General features: G+C 44.1%; 1 protein-coding gene across 7 annotated transcripts in view; it reads left to right on the top strand.

Moving 5' to 3' along the window:
* The window catches only part of coasy (CoA synthase), a 160,867-nt gene extending 148,247 nt beyond the window's left edge, over positions 1-12,620 (top strand). For 5 of the 7 annotated variants that reach the window (XM_070864659.1, XM_070864662.1, XM_070864658.1 and 2 more), the window contains 3 exons: positions 151-248; positions 3,266-3,412; positions 12,252-12,620. In XM_070864659.1, the coding sequence (XP_070720760.1) occupies positions 151-248; positions 3,266-3,412; positions 12,252-12,299 (293 nt within the window). In that variant the 3' untranslated portion in view covers positions 12,300-12,620. Of the gene's footprint in view, positions 1-150; positions 249-3,265; positions 3,413-12,251 lie in introns of those variants that run through there. The other 2 variants (XM_070864664.1, XM_070864663.1) reach the window with 2 other exon arrangements.
* The last annotated feature ends 483 nt before the right edge of the window (positions 12,621-13,103 follow it).

Genomic DNA, 13,103 nt, shown 5'->3' with positions numbered 1-13,103 from the left:
ATATCTAACACTCGTGATTGCAGGTGATGTGCTAAAACATCTGTCTGTTCAGATACTCAGTATTGCACTGATGGGAACTGGAATAAGCTGAGTTTATGCACAGCCCACATCAGAATTTCTTATAAAATGTTCCTTTGCTTTTCTTGTCAGGTAAACCTGTGTGTGTGGTAGATGCTGCACTATTGCTGGAAGCTGGCTGGATTGATATGGTTCATGAGGTTTGGGTGGTTATTGTTCCCGAAGAGGAGGTGGGTTCTGTGTATTTACATACAGCTTTAGTGAATGCAAAAATGTTTCCCTTGATAACTGACATGTTCTGATGTTCCTTCTGTTTGTACACGGGATAGGTTCATTAATCCTTATTTAATGCGCACAGCCTCAATATTGAAGGCGACGATGATTTGTAAACGATGGCCAGCCTTAAGAAAGTAAAATCTGTCCTTGTTGAATTATCCTGTTTTTGCTGGGGTTTTTTCTCTTTGACACCAGATCTAGGGTGAAAAGGTTTACTTGGTCATTATCACTTTGCTTGCTGTGGGAGCTTGCTGTGCACAAATTGGCTGCCACGTTTCCTACATTACAACAGTGACTGCACTTCAAAAATACTTCTTTGGCTGTAAAGCGTTTTGGGACGTCCTGAGGTGGTGAAAGGTGCTATATAAATACAAGTCTAGCTATCTATAAAGCTAGCCAATCACAGAATATTTTGTCATCAGAAATGGTTGATTGCATCTCTTAGGGGAAATTTGATAAATATTTGGAGCAGAGGAAGATACAACGATATAGCAAACAAATAAGCAAACTTGAAAGAACTTGGATTTACATAGGAACAGGAGTCAGCCATTTAGCCCCTCGAGTTTGTTCCACCATTCTGATTGCACTAGAGAGGGTGCAGAGGAGATTTACTAGGATGCTGCCTGGAATGGAGAATCTTCGTTATGAGGACAGATTGGATAAGCTGGGTTCTCATTGGAAGGTTGAGAGGAGACCTTATTGAGATGTGTAAAATATTGAGGGGCCTGGACATAGTGGATAGCAAGGGCCTATTTCCATTGGTGGAGGGGTCTATTACGAGGGGACATGGTTTTAAGGTGGTTGGTGGAAGGTTTAGAGAGGATTTGAGGGCGGGCTTCTTTATGCAGAGGGCTGTGGGGATCTGGAACTCGCTGCCTGGAAGAGTGGTGGATGCAGAAACCCTCACCACTTTTAAGAGATGGCTGGATGGGCACTTAAAGTGCCGTAACCTGTAGGGTTACGGAGCTAGAGCTGGTAATTGGGATTAGACTAGATGACCTCTTGTTGGCTGGCTCAGAAATAATGGTAAGTACTGCAGGGAATCAAATACGGCCAGGGTGATGATCTGGACTAGTTTCGATCACCTGGATGGGTTGGAGAGGAATTTTCCCAGATTTTTTTCCCCCTAAATTGTCCTGGGTCTTTATCTGGTTTTTACCTCTCCCAGGAGATCACATGGCTCCGGTTGGGGTGGAGTGTAGAATGTTTCAGTGTAAGGGGTGTCGCAGTTGTGTGAGGTGGACTGGTTGGGCTGGGTGCTCTTTACCTTTCCGCCAATGTTCATAGGTTTATATGTAACCTTCAGGGCTGCTAACCGAGGGCAGTGCCGGCTCGGACACGATGGGCCGAAATGGCCGTCTCCTGCACTGTAAATTTCTATGTTTCAATTAGATCATGGCTGATCTGGATCTTAACTCCATAAGGCTACAATAGCGCCTTTCATGTCCTCAGGAAGTTCCAGAGTACATCACCACCAATGAACTACTTTTTATTGGAAGTGCAGTCATTGCAGACAAACAACAGCGAGAACCCATAAAGGAGCAATGAGAAGAGCGAGCGGACTGAATGGCCTCCTGATGTGCTGCAAACATCTATGATTCAATCACTCTATAATGTGAAACCTTATTTTTAAATGATTTGGCGCCTGAACAGGGAAGAAGAGAAGGCAACAATAAAGGAAATTTTAGTGATAGCATCTAAGATTCTCTGATTTACTGGATTAAAAATCTTGAGATTACGTAGCTCAAAAGCAAACGGCAAGAATCCTTTGGGGGAAAGATGGAGGAAGCTTTGTCTAACTACCAACAGAACATAAAAATAATTCTAGACTAAAGTTGAAAGCATGTCATTGAGAGCCACAACCGTGAAGAGAGGTTAGGGTGGAAAATAGCAGGAAGAGATGACTATTAAGATGGACAGAAGTGAAGGGAAAGCAGGATTGAGAGGATTGTGAGAAAGGGGTATGTGGTATAGGCAAAGAGACAGTGGGGTGAATTTACCCTTGTGGATAATGTGTACGAATCCCTTGTGAGAAGTTGGGCACATTAAGCATGCCCACAAACCTCCTTCATTGTGACCATTTTGCTTGCATTTCTTTCTGAATTTCTTTTTTCTGTGTAAGTGTTTGCTATAAAATAAGGCAGTGTCTTAATACACCTTGCTGATATTAGGATAGAAAGCACTGAGTACCAGGATTATACCAATGAAGGTGGGTATATAACATTTAGTTGCTCTGCCACCAAAGAAATGAAAACATTCAGCTTTGTTTCTTGCTTGAAGAAACAAAGCGTTTTAATTGATCTAAACCGGATCCATACAAAGCTGCTTGTGTCCTTTGCACATGTTTGTCTGTCCACTAACAGGATAGTACATGTCCAGGGGGAAGCCTCATAGATCACAAAACACTGATTCCATGAAAGCTACATCTTAGTTACAATTCACAAAGAGCACAGTTCTTAAATGATGCCACATATCTCTTTTGCAATAATCAGCAATCTCAACTAATCAACAGGAAAGCATCAACTTCTGACTACTTTCAGGAATGGGAGGTTTAAGACTATCTAAGTTGCGATGGGTGCCATTCCATCGAAAAATACAGCATAACACAAAAATCTCCTTATTCTACCGGGGTGGCGGAGGGGCTGGGGTAGTGGAGACAGTGAATTGTAGACTATGATGTATATGCTGTTAACTTAAGCTACAATGCAACATTAATAACACTTTTCCAAGTTCCAATTTTATAAGGAGCAGCAGAAACCTTGAAAATTGCACATTGTATCCGAGACCCTACGGCACTTTCTCGGGCAGTGCTATTTATGACTGCTCATTGAGAAACTATTACCCCTTACACTCAATGATTACAAACCATTGTACACATGCTCTGCGGTACTTGCTGAATATCTTGTTTGTTTTGTCTGAAGCCATGGTTATGATGGCCCTCAAGCTAAAGTCCTCTTTTCCCATGTGCTAGGCACTCGAGAGGATTATGATGAGAGACAACATAAGTGAAGAAGATGCAAAAAAGCGACTTGCAAGCCAGTGGACAAATGTTCAGCGGGTACAACATGCCAATGTTGTCCTTTGTACACTATGGGAGCCTCAAGTCACAGAAAAACAGGTTACTGGACCAATTCATCTGTAACAGCTGTTCACTTTGTAAATATTGAGCAGGCCAGACTACTGGCACAACAGTTGTAGACCTGAGTGTGTGCAATCCTCAATTGGAAAACCAAGCATTTGTACCCCTCCTGTAATATGTCAGCTATTTCTCATCATCATCATCATAGGCGGTCCCTCGAAACGAGGGTGATTTGCTTCCACGCCAAAAAGGGATGAGTTCACAGGTGTTTCAATGATGGACCTAATATTCCAGGTCCTGAACTACATCCTGAAGGGTGGAAGATGCCTGTGCGTGAATTTTTTTAATGTGGTACGGCCGTTGTATATCAGCCACCACACGGGCTTGACAGAGCGAGGTCTTGGTCCAGTGGCAAGGATTATCCAAGACAACTGGAGATCAGCTCTGCTGCACTGACCTAGTGCGCACAAATATCACAGTGTGGGCTGCCCCTGTGCCCTCGCCTCTTCTGGGCCCTGAACTCATGCCTCTCCTGGGCTCCGATCACATCCATCCACAGTCTCTCGCTGCTCCTGCTGTATCTGCCCACGCTCCAATCACCAACCTGGACCTTGATGATGTCACTCTTCGCTGCCGTCATCCTCCTGCACCAGCTCGCGCTGCTCCCTGCAGCGGTACACCTCCACGCTGCTCACTGCTCCTTTTATGGCCCTGACCTGCTGCAGGTGTTCTCACACAGGTTGGGGCCTCCAGCTATTTCTACTTACCTGTCTAGTGGTGCACTGCTTTAGTGCATTGCTCCAATAAACAGCCCAGCTACAAGCTTGGAGAAATTTATGTAGTGTTGACACCATGAATTTGAATACCAGAGGAAACTGGAATTCAAACTTCCAGCCATATGTCAAGGAGTCCAGCTAAACCTTCAAGTACCAGCCCAGCCCACTGCTTGAGCCTAGTTGCCTATCAGTAGGCATCTAACCAGCTTTCTGTGGGGACCCAAGCTTAATTGATGGGGATGAGGCTAATCCTGTACATTTAGTGATTATGATAAAACTTCTATATCCAATAACATGTTAGTTGTATGTGATTTCTCAACTAAATGTGGGAGAATATTAACTTAAAAACAGAAAATGCTGGAAATACTCAGCAGGTCAGGCATCTGTGGAGAGAGAAACCAAGTTAAAGTTTCAGCTCGATGACCTTTCATCAGAATTGGAAAAAGTTAGAGATGTAATGGGTTTTGAGCAAGTACAGAGGCAGGGGGAGGGGGAGAAAAGAACAGAAGAGAAGGGTAGAAGGCAGGATGATTAACTGATGAAAGGCAAAAGTGGGTGGTAATGGGACAAGTAAGGAAACAAATGATGGGTCTAGAGGAGGTGTAAATGGCAACAGCAGAATCATTACTCGCAGCTGCTGTGCGAAAAAATGGGAGCAGTGGTTATAATCAGAAATTGTTGATTTCATTGTTGAGTCCGGAAGGCCGTAACGTGCCTAATCGAAAGTTGAGATGCTGTTTCTCGAGCTTGCGTTGAGCTTCATTAGAACAGTGTAGGAGGCCAAGGACAGAGAGGTCAGAGTGGGAGTGGGTGGAGAATTAAAATGGCAAGCGACCGGAACTAAACGGAGGTGTTCTGCAAAGCGGTCATGCAATTTGCATTTGGTCTCCTCAATGTAAAGGAGACCACATTGTGAACAACGAATGCAGTATACTAAATTGAAAGAAGTACAAGTAAATCACTGTTTCACTTGGAAGCAGTGTTTGGAGCCCTGGATGGTGGGAAAGTAGAAGGTAAAAGGGCAGCTGTCGCATCTCCTGTCCTTGCATGGGAAGGTGCTGTAGGGGGTGTTTGGGGTAATTGAAGAGTGAACCAGGGTGTAGCGGAGTGAAAGGTCCCTTTGGAATGCTGAAAGGGGAGGGGAAGATATGTTTGGTGGTGACATCACGCTGGAGGTGTAGGAGGATGATCCGTTGAATGTGGAGGCTGGTGGGGTGGAAGGTAAGGGGAACCCTATGGTGCTTCTGGGAAGGGGTGAGAGCAGTATTGCGGGAAATGGGATGGACATGGTTGAGGGCCCTGTCAAGCATGGTGGAGGGGAATCCTCGTTTGAGGAAAAAGGAAGACGTATTGGAAGCACTGGTATGGAAACTGACATCATCGGTACAGATGCGATGGAAACAGAGAAACTGGGAGAATTGAATAGAGTCCTTACAAGAAGCAAGGTGGGAGGAAGTGTAATCAAAGTAGCTCTGGGAGTCAGTGGCCTTATAGTAAATTCAAGAAAACTTTTTTAGCCAATGTGTCGCAAGCCCAACACAAGAGGGGGCAATTCTGAACTTAGTTTTTGGGAATGAAGCTGGAGAGGTGGAAGGGATATCAGTGGGAGAGCATTTTGGGTGGTAGTGATCATAATTTAGATAGATTTAGCGCAGTTATGGAAAAGGACAAAGATAGACCAGGAGTAAAAGTTCTCAGTTGGGGAAATGCAAATTTTACTAAGCTGTGATGTGATTTAGCAAAAGTGGACTGGGAACAGCTACTCCAAGTTAAATCAGTGTCAGAGCAGTGGGAGGCATTCAAGGAGGAGATTGAGTAAATATGCCACCACAAAGAGAAAGGGTGGAACTTCCAAATCTAGAGCCCCCTGGATATCAAGAAGCATACAGGATCGGATAAGGAAGAAAGGGAAGCTTTTGTCAGATACATATGGCTCAATATATTCGTTAGAGCACTGCGTACAGTTCTGGTAACCACGTTACAGGAAAAATGTGATTGCAGCAGACAGGGTACAGAGGAGATTTATGAGGATGTTGCCAGGACTGGAGAATTTTAGCTATGAGGAAAGATTGGATAGGCTGGGGGTGTTGTCTTTGGAACAGAGGAGGCTGAGGGGAGACTTGATTGAGGTGTATAAAATTGAGAGGCCTGGATCGAGTGGACAGGAAGGACCTTACCAAGAGCATCGCCGGGGGACAGAGGGGAGCCGGGGGACGGAGGGGAGCCGGGGGACGGAGCGGGAGCGGAGCCGGGGGACGGAGCGGAGCGGAGCCGGGGGACGGGGCCAGAGCCGGAGCGGAGCCGGGGGACGGAGCGGGTCAATGAAGAGCCAAGGAGAGAGCAAAAAAAAATCGTGGGGTGCCATCATAGGACAGCAGGTAGGTGATTGGTTGGTGACTATTACAGATCCTTTGTTCTCTAGGTAGGTAAGTGGATTAAATTCAGAACTGGGAGAGTGTTAACTACTGTAATTTTATTGAATTAATAACTTCAACGAAATTAACTAATTCAAACTACAAATTAAAAGTAAAAATAATTGTTTGAGTAAATACTGAAACTAATTATATGAATAAAATAAGATTGTTAGAGATGGCAGGGCAGGTGGTGTGTCGTAACAGCAGCATGTGGGAGTTGGTGGAGACCAGTGAGATCCTGAGCAGTCACATCTGCGGTAAGTGCCTGCAGCTCGAGGAATTTCGGCTCAGAGTTGTTGAGCTGGAGTCCAAGCTGCAGACATTGCGATGCCTCAGGGAGAGGGAGAGATTCCTGGACACTTTGTACCAGGAGGCAGTCACGCCCCTTAGGTTAAGCAGGACTTTAGAGTTCATCAATTGTCAGCGATAGGAGGGTGTGACTGCGAGTCAGGAAGGTATGGAGACCCAAGATATAGTGATGGAGGAGCCTTAGCCCTTGACCTTGTCCAACAGGTACAAGGTACTTGCTGCCTGTATAGATGAGAACAAGGACTGCAGGGAGGATGAACAAACTGACCACAGCACCGTGGGCCAGGAGGCCATCCAAGTGGGGGGAGTAAAAAGGAATATGGTCGTGGTAGGCGACAGTTAGTCAGGGGGATAGATACTGTTCTCTGCAGCCGTGACAGAGTTCCGGAGGTTGTGTTGCCTACCTGGTGCAAGGATTAAGGATATCTCTGCACAGCTGGAGAAGAACTTGGAGGGGGAGGGGGGGTGGTCCACATAGGAACCAATGACATCGGTAGTACCAGGAATGAGGTTCTGTCGAGGGAGTTTGAGGAGCTAGGATCCAAATTAGAAAGCAGAACCTCAAAAGATAATTTCTGGATTATTACCTGAGCCATGTGCAAATTGGCATAGGGACAAAAAGATTAGAGGTTTAAATGCATGGCTCAAAGAATGGTGTGGGGGGAAGGGGCACTAACACCAGTACTGGGGAAAGAGTGAGCTGTTCTGTTGGGACAGGCTCCACTTAAACCGCGTTGGGACCAGTGTCCTGGTGAATCGAATAACTAGGGCAGTTAAGGAGGATTCAGGAACGAGCAGATTTTAAAGCAGTTGAGAAATGTCAAGGCTCTAGAGCAGAGTAGAATTTTGAGTAAAAATAAGTCGTCTTAGAAAAAGTGCAACATCCCCACCAACACCTGAGAATCTCTGGCTCAAGACCGCACAAAGTGGAGGAAAAGCATCCGGGATGGCACTGAACACCTCGAGCCTCTACGCCGAGAGCAAGCTGAAGCCAAGCGTAAACAGCGCACGGCAACCCAGGCACCCCACCCACCCGTTCCTTCAACCACCATCTGCCCCACCTGTGACAGAGACTATTGGTCCCACATTGGATACATCAGCCACATGAGAATCATTTTTAGTGTGGAAGCAAGTCATCCTCGACTCCGAGGGACTGCCTGAGAGAAGAACAGTCAGAAAGGGACCGAGAGAATAACAGGTAATAAGGCATCAGTGAATAAGGTGATATCAGGGAAGAATAGAAATAAGTCAAAACTAAAGGCACTACATCTGAATGCGCTAAGCATTCGCAACAAAATAGATGAATTAGTAGCGCAGATAGAAGTTAATAAGAGACGTGGTTGCAAAGTGGCCAAGGTTGGGAACTAAATATTCCAGGATAATTAACTTTTAGGATAGGCAAAATGGAAAAGGAGGAGGGGTAACCCTGTTAATAAAGGATGGGATAAAGACAGTAGAGAAAAAGGATCTTAGCTCCGAAAATCAAGAAGTAAAATCATCTTGGGTGTAGCTAAGAAACAGCAAGGGGCAGAAAACATTGGTGGGAGTTTATAGGCCTCCAAACAGTAGTTGTAATGTAGGGCAGAGTATAAATAAGGAAATTAGAAATGCATGTAATAAGGGTAATACAATAATCATGAGGGACTTTAATCTACATGTAGCCTGGGCAAACCAAACTTGCAGTCATAGTGTAGAGGACAAATTCATGGAATGTATACAAGATAGTTTTCTAGATCAGTATGTTGAGGAACCAACTAGGGAGAAGGTTATTTTAGATGTGGGTCCCTTACAGGCCGAGACAGGAGAAATTATAATGCTGAATAAGGAAATGGCAGAGAAATTAAACAAATACTTTGTGTCTGTCTTCAGGGAAGAAGATGCAAAAAACTTGGCGGAAATAGTAGAGAAGCAAGCGAGAATGAGGAACTGAAAGAAATTAGTGTTAGTTTAAAAAAATTGTACTGGAGAAATTAATGAGACTGACAGCCAATAAATCCCCTGGATCTGATGGCCGACATCCTAGGGTTTTGAAAGGGGTGGCTATACAAATAGTGGATGCATTGGTTGTCATCTTCCAAAATTCCATAGATTCTAGAACGGTTCCCACAGATTGGAAGGTAGCAAATGTAACCCCGCTATTTAAGAAAGGAGGGAGAGAGAAAATGGGGATTAAATGTAATATATCCAAGTTTGCTGATGATACAAAGCTACGATAGAATGTAAGTTGTGAGGAGGATGCAAAGAGGCTTCCAAGGGATATAGACAGACTAAGTGAGTGGGCAAGACCATGGCAAATGGAATGTAATGTGGGGAAATGTGAAGTTAATCCATTTTGGTAGGAAAAATAGAAAAGCAGAGTATTTTTTAAACGGTGAGAGATTGGGAAGTGTTGGTGTTCAGAGGAACCTGGGTGTCCTTGTACACCAATCACTGAGCGTTAACATGCAGGTACAGCAAGCAATTAAGAAGTCAAATGGTATGTTGGCCTTTATTACAAGAGGATGAGACTACACCTGGAGTATTGTGCACCGGTTTGGTCTCCTTACCTAAGGAAGGATACACTTACCATAGAGGGAGTGCAACGAAGGTTGACCAAACTGTTCCTGGGATGGGGGGATTGTCCTATGAGGAGAGATTGAGTAGTCCAGGCCTGTATTCTCCAGAGTTTAGAAGAATGAGAGGTGATCTGGAGAATGAGAGGACGCTTGCTGGGAACATAAAAACTTACTGCAAAAGCTTTTATAGATATGTGAAGAGAAAAAGATTAGTGAAGACAAATGTAGGTCCCTTGCAGTCAGAATCAGGTGAATTTATAATGGAGAACAAAGAAATGGTAGACCAATTGAACAAATACTTTGGTTCTGTCTTCACGAAGGAATACATAAATAACCTTCCAAAAATACTAGGGGACCGAGGATCTAATGAGAAGGAGGAACTGAAGAAAATCCTTATTAGTCAAGAAATTGTGTTAGGGAATTTGATGGGATTGAAGGCCAATAAATCCCCAGGGCCTGACAGTCTGCATCCCAGAGTACTTAAGGAAGTGGCCCTAGAAATAGTGGATACATTGGTGATCATTTTCCAACAGTCCATCAACTCTGGATCAGTTCCTATGGACTGAAGGGTAGCTAATGTAACACCACTTTTTAAAAAAGGAGGGAGAGAGAAAACGGGGAATTATAGACCGGTTAGCCTGACATCGGTAGTGGAGAAAATGTTGGACTCAATTATTAAAGATGAAATAGCAGCACATTTGGAAAGCAGTGACAGGATCAGTCCAAGTCAGCATGGATTTATGAAAGGGAAATCATGCTTGACAAATCTTCGAGAATTTTTTGAGGATGTAACTAGTAGAGTGGACAAGGGAGAACCAGTGGATGTGGTGTATTTGGACTTTCAAAAGGCTTTTGACAAGGTCCCTCACAAGAGATTGGTGTGCAAAATTAAAGCACATGGTATTGGGGGAAATGTATTGACGTGGATAGAGAACTGGTTGGCAGACAGGAAGCAGAGAGTCGGGATAAACGGGTCCTTTTCAGAATGGCAGGCAGTGACTAGTGGGGTGCCGCAGGGCTCAGTGCTGGACCCCAGCTATTTACAATATACATCAATGATTTAGGTGAAGGAATTGAGTGTAATATCTCCAAGTTTGCAGATGACACTAAGCTGGGTGGTGGTGTGAGCTTGTGAGGAGGAAGCTAAGAAGCTGCAGGGTGACTTGGACAGGTAAGGTGAGTGGGCAAATGCATGGCAGATGCAGTATAATGTGGATAAATGTGAGGTTATCCACTTTGGTGGTAAAACATGAAGGCAGAATATTATCTGAATAATGGCAGATTAGGAAAAGGGGAGGTGCAACGAGACCTGGGTATCATGGTACATCAGTCATTGAAATTTGGCATGCAGGTACAGAAAGCAGTGAAGAAGGCAAATGGCATGTTGGCCTTCATAGCTAGGGGATTAGAGTATAGGAACAGGGAGGTCTTACTGCAGTTGTACAGGGCCTTCGTGAGACCTCACCTGGAATATTGTGTTCAGTTTTGGTCTCCTAATCTGAAGAAGGACGTTCTTGCTATTGAGGGAGTGCAGCGAAGGTTCGCCAGACTGATTCCCGGGATGGCAGGACTGACATATGAGGAGAGACTGAATCGACTGGGCCTGTATTCACTGGAGTTTAGAAGAATGAGAGGAGATCTCATACAAACATAAAATTCTGACGGGACTGGACAGGTTAGATGCAGGAAGAATGTTCCCAATGTTAGGGAAGTCCAGAACTAGGGGTCACAGTCTTAAGGATAAGGGGTAAGCCATTTAGGACCGAGATGAGGAGAAACTTCTTCACTCAGAGAATTGTGAACCTGTGGAAATCTCTACCGCAGAGTGTTGTTGATGCCAGTTTGTTAGATATATTCAAGAGGGAAGATTTTGCCCTTATGGCTAAAGGGATCAACGGGCATGGAGAGAAAGCAGGAAAGGGATACTGAGGTGAATGATCAGCCATGATCTTATCGAATGGTGGTGCAGGCTCGAAGGGCCGAATGGCCTACTCCTGCATCTATTTTCTATGTTTCTATGATCTAATTGAAACATACAAAATCCTTACAGCGCTTGACAGGGTACATGCAGGGAGGATGTTTCCCCCGGGCTGGGGAGTCTAGAACCAGGGGTCACAGTCTCAGAATAAGGGGTCGGCCATTTAGGACTCATGAGGAGACATTTTTTCACTCAGAGGGTAGTGAATCTTTGGATTTCTCTACCCCAGAGGGCTGTAGAAGCTCAAGTCGTTGAGTATATTCAAGGTGGAGATTGATAGATTTTTGGATATCAAGGGAATCAAAGGATAGTGCAGGCAAGTGGGGTTGAGGTAGAAGATCAGCCATTATCTCATTGAATGGCAGAGAAGGCTCGAAGGTCAAATGGCCCACTCCTGCTCCTATTTCTTATGTTTTTATGACCTAATCCCCTTAGCAGAGAGGTCAATAACCAGGGCACATGGATTTAAAGTAATTGGTAGAAAGATTGGAGGGGAGTTGAGAAACTTTTTTCACCCAGAGGGAGGTGGGGTCTGGAACCCCCTTCCTGAAAGGGGAGATGCAGAAACCCTCATCGCATTTAAAAAGTACTTGGATTAGGCACTTGTAGTGCCGTAACCTGCAGGGCTACGGACCCAGAGCTGGAAAGTGGGATAGGCTGGATAGCTGTTTTTAGGTCAACAAAGACATGATGGTGCGAATGGCCTCCTGTGCTGTAAACTTCAGTGATTCTATAAATATTGGTCAACGGCCTATCCCAGAAATGGAGAAGGCGAGGAAGGGAAAAGAGGAAGGTGGAGCCTGTGAACATTGACCTTACTGTTTGTTTTCTGTTGTACTTTTTCAGGTCCAGAAGGCATGGCAACTCCTTCAAAAGCGTAGGCCTCTCTGTTGACATGTTATGAGTTCAAGGTTCTCCTTTTCTATTTTGTTGATCAACAGTTTAGAAGAACACCGTTCAACAATTCACAGAAGAATATTGATTAGACTGAATGCACTAATATTAAATATACAAGTACTTGTGTACATTGTACAAACCATAATTGCATGGCAGATGTAACAATGGCACTACAAATTGATATATTGCTTATGATCTGAAGGCACTTTTTCATTCCAGAAACCTGTCTGTCTCCATTCCACTAAACCCCCAGTGATGAAGTTTGGACAAAAGTACATTTCCACAACCATTTTCAACATGATGTTTAAAAGCTAATAAGTGTTCAGTGTGTTTTCATTTATAGTGTTTTTATTCAATAATTCAACTCTGCTCTTCTTTCTGGAAAATGGCACTTTATGAAATTGTAGGTGGTGCTGCTAAACTTGGAAGAAGGTGGTAACGCTAGGATGAAGCTGCTGGCAGTGGTGACTATTGGAGAATTATGGGGGCAGGGAGAGAAGATGGAGGTTGGGTGGAGAGATTGGGGGTCAGGTCGGGGCTATGGGGATGGAGGATAATTCACACAATTCTGCATTACATAATTATATAAAAGTTAAGAATTTAATTGACTTATCTCTGATCAATAAATTTAATTTTCCTTACTTAAGTTATTTTTTTTTCATTACTTTATATTATCGATTGTTTCATTCTTGTTGCATATATTTGTTATTCCACCAAGTGAAACTTTAATTTTAAAGCTGTCTTTGATTCAGTACCACTCCGTACCAGTCAATATCCTGTTTCTACTGAAACTCCAATTAA

This window comes from Pristiophorus japonicus, chromosome 21, assembly GCF_044704955.1.
Source record: "Pristiophorus japonicus isolate sPriJap1 chromosome 21, sPriJap1.hap1, whole genome shotgun sequence".
Lineage (NCBI taxonomy): Eukaryota > Metazoa > Chordata > Chondrichthyes > Pristiophoridae > Pristiophorus > Pristiophorus japonicus.
Note: the sequence above shows the minus strand (reverse complement) of the source record. Positions and strands in the feature narration are given on the sequence as shown.